Source organism: Tupaia chinensis, unplaced genomic scaffold (assembly GCF_000334495.1).
Source record: "Tupaia chinensis unplaced genomic scaffold, TupChi_1.0 Scaffold149831_1, whole genome shotgun sequence".
Taxonomy (NCBI): Eukaryota; Metazoa; Chordata; class Mammalia; order Scandentia; family Tupaiidae; genus Tupaia; species Tupaia belangeri.
Window position 1 is genome coordinate 1,347,458 of NW_006209676.1, and position 7,490 is coordinate 1,354,947.

Here is a 7,490-nt window from a genome sequence, read left to right on the forward strand (position 1 = left end):
AAAGAAATGCTTCTGAACTGTGTCCCATTCTTAACATTCAGTTCTTTTCTACTCAGGACTACAGTTTCTCTCTTTGCTATGCAGAATCACTAGTTTTATTTATTTAACAAATCCCTCCCTTTCCTTTAGCTTCTAAGGATCTCCAGGTGTGAATCTGGGGAATGTCAAGAACATCTTGTCAAGGACCTATGTAGCCCAAGAGCTCTGTACCCCCTCTACTTGTTCATCTTAATTATATCAGACTAAGTTTTAAAACACTGATAGTCAGAAAATAGATGTTCCTTTTCTTGGAAAAGAGAAACTTAAACATACATTTGGCCAACTAAGAAATTGTTAAGAACATGTGAATGGAAAGAAGAAAAAGTATATTAATAAAAGAAGAGTTGTGACTACTGAATATTTTATACAGTAACAAGACAAAATAATATTGTAAATATGATCACAAAATATAATTTGAAAGATGTATTTTCAGAAAGAAGCATTACATAGCAAACTTTTTTTATTAGGTTTTTGCCATAGGGTGTATGCACTCACTGGAGAGAAATAGGAGAGAGACAGTGAGAGGGAAAGTGAGAAATCACCCTCTGACACACATCACAATTCCTTTTCCATTCACCTTCCAGGATATTGGGATTTGCGACTTGCACGCACATGCACCCTATGTGATTTTTAAGCCACCAGGTCTGGGACTCGAACCGTGGTTGTCATGTGGGAGTCCAGTGCCTTAACTACCATGCCACCTGCTGACCCCATAGCATAATAATTTAGCCTATTAAAGAAAGACCAATATATTTCTAGAGCACATCAGTACAAATCTTATGTGTATTTAAAGAGCTTGAGTTTATTTGGGCTTAATATATATCCCAAAGTATTGATAGTCTTTATGGATATATGTTGGCAGAGGAATCATGAACATTTTATTTGCTTCTGCTTTATCTTTAAATTCTGAATTGTATATGATCATTGTGGGTTTTTTTAAGTTAAAGGGAAATATTTTCAAAATGAAATAAAAAATAAAACTAAAATTAATATGCCTTGAGTTTTTTTAATGAACTTAATAAAATTTAAAGAAAAGTAAGACTGAAAATAAATATTTGTTTTGGTTCAGATGTTACTTTCTGAATTTTTTCAGTGGAAGTGAAGAAGCTCTTTCCAATGAAGACTGTGAAAATGTTTACCATTTGGTGTACTCAGCACATCGCCCTGTTGCTGTGGCAGCTGGAGAGTTCCTTCACAAAAAGTAAGTTAATATCTTTCAAAACCAGTTCCACTTCTGTATGTTGTTTCGTTTTGTTGTTTAGAGCTAGTAGGAGAGAGTAATAATGTCTGAACACAGTCCTGCAAGTAAGCATTTCATGCTCTGTGAGCTCTAAGAGCCTCACAGCCTTTGTACATGCCATGAATCGCACCCTTGAGACTGGTGTACCTGACCTACTACTTTTGCCTGAAATCTAAAAGGATGGTTTCTCAGCTCAGGATGTGAGTGGAGTTTGGGGAAGCACAGGAAGTTTATAGAACCCCCTTAGTAATTAATATTTCATTAACCAGGATTTTTTTCCTATTATTTCCTTTTAAAATTCTGAGTTCTGAGTTCTGATCTTAGTTTCTCAATTTGTAATCTAAATGTGAAACAGCGTCACACACAAAATGCCTTCCAACTTCTCAGTTTTTGTTTTTCATTTTCTCCATTGGGATGAGGGTTATTTCACTAAGTAATCCATAATGGTTCTGAAAATTACATACATGATTGCAGTTTAGTTTTTTGTTTTTGTTTTTTGTTAGTTTTTATTTTTTTTTTTTAAGAAACCTCATCTTTTTTTCTTTTTTTTAAGATAGGTTTTTGCTATAGGGCACATGCACTCACCAGAGAGACAGACAGTGAGAAGTCACCCCCCAGGGGAAGTGGCCATTGCCACAATCCGTTCCCCTCTTGAGATTTTCGACACACACCCACATGCTCCCAGTGTGAGTTTTAAGCCACCCGATCCAGTACTCGAACCGCAGTCGACTACTTGGGGAGCCCAGTGATGTAACCGTTACACAATCTGCTGGTCTAAAACCTCATCTTTACTTGGTAAAGCATAAGGATAATGAGAGTTTATGAATGTGAACACTTACAAAACACATTTTTTTTTCTTTATTCATGATAGTACCTATATGTACACACATGAAAGATAGAGTGTATGAATGAAGGAAAGGGGAGAGCACCATCCATAGGGTCTGATCTCACCATGATCTCTTCTTCCAGTCTGTCAGATCCTAGGCACTCGCATTTGTACTCAGCATATTTCAGGCAGACTGGGCCAGAGATTCAGATTGTAGTCGCTGGTGGAATCCAGCTTCTCCTGAGTGGTACATTACTGTTGTGCCACAGAGCCAGCCTGAAATACATTTTTGATCATAGTTTACTGTATATGTTCTATAATGTATTAGTAGATTAATTTATTATTTAAATAAAAACATGTTCTTGGTTGTATATGTATATCTTTTGCTTTGTTCTTTGTTTATTCATGGATTCAACTTAACTCTGATGATAGGTAGGTGAATTTAAAAGTCTGTTACATACACTAATTTTTGTTTCTACCGAAAAACAGGTATAAACTATGTATTGTTTAACTGCTGTGCATTGGTTTTAACTTTGATAATGAGCTAACTTGGCCCTCTATCCACAATGTCTGCATCTCAGTGCTACACAATAGATTGTTTATTCAGTTGTACCTCTCAATGTTGGAACAGTTGTTTCTATGTGAAAAATCTTTCTTATGAAGGCAGTGACTTTGACATCTATGGCTGATAAAGTAATGCTATTTCCCTATTTATTTTGGGAGGTTGTCAGTCACTAACATCAAGTATATATGTAGTCTTAACTTCCCTTATTTTTTCAGGCTTACAATATATTCTGTTAACTCTGTTCTCTAACGTTCTACAAAAAACTTTGTGGTTTTGGGAAGAATTTATTGTTCTGTCATTTCAAAGAGAAAATAAACCTAAGGGATTGATTCTCTATAGAACCGAAGCCCTATACTGACATTGAGTTAGAAGGAACCCTATTTGTTTTGTAATTTTGTAAATTTGAAATAGTTAACTACACCTTTTTTTATTCCCTTTCCAAATTCAACATACTCTACGCCAGGTCCTACACTGGGAATATAGTTCTTTGTTTTCAATTCAACATACTTTTTATACCTACTCTATATGGTATTTTTAAATTGGAATATTTCATATAAAAACCAGAAGAGTAAGCCTTTATGATATATATCTTTGTGAAGATGAAACCAGTTCCTATGCATGTGAAAGCTACACTTCATAAGTTAGTTTTAGGCCCCTACCGTAAAGAAATTGAGTTTGAAAACTTTGAACATTTTCAATAATTTCTTAGCATTCTTTTATCATTTAGTATAGTGATCTTTTAAAATCTTAATAGGTAAGGTAAGCTATAGAGTAGCCACAGATCCTATAATTAAGTTCAGAAGATACATGCATGTGTGCCTGTACGTACACAGTGTCCTCTTATACTCTAGTTATAAACACTACACAGTCTTTTTTCTATTTCTTTAGTAAGAGTGAAAAAGAAAGGCAAGCACCTCAACTGGGTCTTACAGTTCAGTCCTTCCCACAGCCTTTCAGCTAATTAGGACCATGGATCTCCCGCCCAGTATCCTCTAGTCAAACTGGGAACCAAATCTGTAGTCTTTATACAGATTTGGCAACATGTTACCACTGTACCACCAAAATGGTCTCTCTCTCTCTTTTTTTTTTTTAAAGTTTATTTACCTCTTCCAAGAAGGAGAGAGAAAACACCAGCAACAGGGTGTCTACACTACAGTCCACCCTCAGCTCCAGCCAGCCCTGGATCATGGTCATGTATATACCGAGTGTACTCAGGGAGGACTCTGAATATAAACCTGGAACCTTGGTACCAGCAGATGGTATAATGGTTATGTCATATGACCGACCACAGTTTGAGTCCCAGCCCCAGTGGCTTGAAACTCACAATGAGCACATGTGTGTACATGCCCAAAATCCCAAGAGGAGAATAGAAGAGAAGGGATTGTGGCATGGCCATTCCCCCACCGGTGATATCTCACATTCTGTCTCTCTGGCAAGCCCATGCACCCTATAGCAAAAATTTCTCTAAAAAAAATAATAATAAACTTGGAACCTTACCATGTGGATCAGCCTTGCAGAGTGGTGTACCTACCACTTTACCACCATGCCACTGTCCAGCCCCCAATTCTGTACAGTCTTAACTAAACATTCGAAAAGGAATACATATTTAAAATGAATAGTTTCCAGATTTTCACTGTTTTTAAAAAGGACAGGTTCTTGCTATGTCACTATCCTATTTTAGCCTCCTGAGTAGGTGGAACTACAGGTGTACACTACAACTTTTAGAATCAACTCAAAATCAAACTCAGGCTCTCTATGTAGCCTCAGCCTATTACATAGTTGTATCTACCAGTACCAACCAACACATGCTATTGTGACTGGCCTAAAATTTCATGTTTTGATATTTGATTAAAAAAAAAAAAAATGTCGGGACCAGCAGTTAGCGTAATGGCTATGTCGCTGGACTCCCACGTAGTTGACTGTGGTTCATGTCCCGGACCCGGGGGCTTAAACTCACGCTGGGCACATGTGCGTGCATGCCCAAGATCCCAAGAGGAGGGGCCGGCGTGGCCCCCCCCCCCACCCGCCGGGGGGGGGTGATTTCTAGCTTTCTGTCTCTATCTCTTTCTGTCTGTCTGGCGAGTGCACGTACCCTATAGCGAAAACCTCTCAGAAAAAAAAAATGTTTTCAAGAATTACTTATTTAATTTTACTTATTATTACTTTTTTTTTTCTTGTTGCTGTAGGGCACATGTGCTCACCGGAGAGACACAAAGAGAGGGAAAGTGAGAAAGCAAGAGAAAGCAAGCTGCCAGGTCTGGGACCCAAACTACAGTTGGCCATGTGGGAATCCAGCACTTCAACTACCATACCATCTGCTGGCCCCTCAATATTACAAATTTAAACTAATTTCTGGGACCAGCAAGTGCAGTGGTAAAGGCACTGGACTCCCACATGGCCAACTGTGGTTCAAGTCCTGTACCCAGTGGCTTGAAACTCATGCCATGTATGTGTGCGTGCGTGTCCAAAATGCTGGGGAGAGTAGAGGAGAACGGACTGTGGCATGGCCATCCCCCTGGGGGAGTGATTTGCTTTTTCCTCTCTGTGTCTTTCTTTGTCACTCTGGCAAGCGCACATGCCCTATTGAGAAAATCTCTTTTAAAAATTTTAAGGTAATTTTTAGTATCATATATTTATATATAGTAAATGCATTTATCCAAATTGATACATTTCCTTTATAAAGGACCTTCATATTTTCCATTTGTCTCCATCTGAAAGCCAACTAAAAACAAAACCTCTTAAACCAATATGATAAATATGCAGTGTCTATTCATATACCTTTCCTCTCCCCCCAAGACACTAAACAAACTGTAGTCATTTTCTGCTTAAGATTAGTCTGTTTTTATATCTTAAAATTTTTTTCTTAGGGCCAGCAGATGGTGTAGTCGTTAAGGTGTTGGATTCCTAAAGGGTCAATCAGGGTTCAAGTCTCAGAAAATCATGCCAGGTGTATGTGTGTTCATGTCCCAGATCCTGAGGAAAGAATAGAGCAGATGGCTTGGGTCTGGCAGGTGGCGTGGTGGTTGGGGATGCTGGAATCCCACATGGCTGACCATGGTTCATTTCTGGACCTGACTGCTTCCTTTCTTGCTTTTCCTCTCTGTGTGTGTCTCGCTCTGGTCAAATTGAAAATAAACAAGCCAGCCTATGAAGGAGAGGCATTGTATGGCCCCACTTAATATATACTGAGTGTTCACACGCACTCTGACTGAAACTGATTGACTAAAGGATATAGAAACACAGTATATAGATGTAAATACCAGATATAGTGTGTGTGAAAGAGGACGGTCTGAGGAAAGACATTTAGAAGAAAAATAAGGAGGCAAAGCATTAATGGGACAAAGAAATGTGGTATTATCTGTTGAAGATATTTTATAGTTTTATCAACTGGACTAGGGAGAAATGTTCACCTGTTGAAATACTCATTTTGTAAGCTAAATAATGTGATTGAATGTATAAAAGAAAATGAAATAAAAACTGAAAAATAGATAATAATGACAAATAAAATAAATGAAATAATTCTTCAAAATAAATAAATAAAACTTTTTTTTTTTAAAGAGTAGAGGATATGGGTTTATGGCATGGCTTTCCTTTTTTTTTTTTTTTTTTTGATGCTATAGGGCGCGTGCGCTCGCCAGGCAGACAGAGAGAGACAGAAAGCGAGAAATCATCCCCCAGGGGGTATGGCCATGCCGCAATCCCTTCTCTTCTCAGGATCTTGGGCATTGGGCATGCACACACATGTGCCCGGCGTGAGTTTAAGCCACCGGGTCCGGGACTCGAACCACGGTTGACTACATGGGAGTCCAGTGACATAGCCATTACGCTAACTGCTGGTCCCGAGGGGTGTTTTCTTATTTACCCTCTCTTAGTCTCTCTCCACATGCCAAAGGGCACCTAAAAAAAGGGGAGGGGGACAGGGACTTACTTACTATTTAAGTTCTTATTTGGAGACCTGCTCAGAATTTCATATGTAAATAAGCACATGCTATATACCCATTACTTTTTCCTTAACATCTGAGATAGTATATATTTGTCAACCATTTATCTCGATACACTAGACAGAGAATGTCACGAGAAGGGGATTTTTGTCTTTGTTCACAGCCTTTTTCCTTTTTACCTAGAGCAATGCCTAGAAATAAGGCATTTTTAGCAGTCTTTAAGTTTTGTTAGAATTAATCTACTTAGCAAATCAGAAATTCAAAATTTCAAATCTTTTTTTGCCATATTGTAGAAGTTCTGTTACTAAATGATATTTTTTACACATTTAATGTTTTTTACTGAAAACTATAGTTTGCACTATTTCTAGATAGTAGACTATAAGCAGAAAAGAATACAAGAGGTAATCATGATTAAAACTGAAAGTTTTATAACTTTTCAAAAATTTTTCTAATAGCCAAAGATACCATACCTCCAACAGGGTCCTGATATCACAATCTGCTCCCAGGCCCAGCCAGCCTGGACCATGGGCACATGTGTATTCAGCATACTCAGGGATGTCTCTAGACACAAACCATTAACCTTCCCATGTGGATCTGCCTCGCAGACGTTGCTTACTGCTGCACCATGATCCATCTCCCATAAATTTTCGATTGCTGGAATATTTTATTTAGTCAAGTAGGACTCTGGGGCCAGCAGGTGGTGTGGAGGTTAAGGTGCCTGGATCACACATGGCTGATTTCACAGTTTGCATTCCAGAGCTGGTGGCTTGAAAATCATCCCAATCGTGTGCATTTGTGCCCCAAAATCCCAAGAGGAGAATGGAGAAGTGATTGGGACATAATCATCTCCCCTGGGGGAGGGGGTAATTTCTCACTTTC

At 38.4% G+C, this 7,490-nt stretch overlaps 1 protein-coding gene across 1 annotated transcript in view; it reads left to right on the plus strand.

Moving 5' to 3' along the window:
* The window catches only part of STAG1 (STAG1 cohesin complex component), a 314,569-nt gene that overhangs the window by 180,292 nt on the left and 126,787 nt on the right, over positions 1 to 7,490 (plus strand). Inside the window, 1 exon segment of the mRNA XM_027769480.1 lies at positions 1,133 to 1,240. Within this exon segment, the coding sequence (XP_027625281.1) occupies positions 1,133 to 1,240 (108 nt within the window).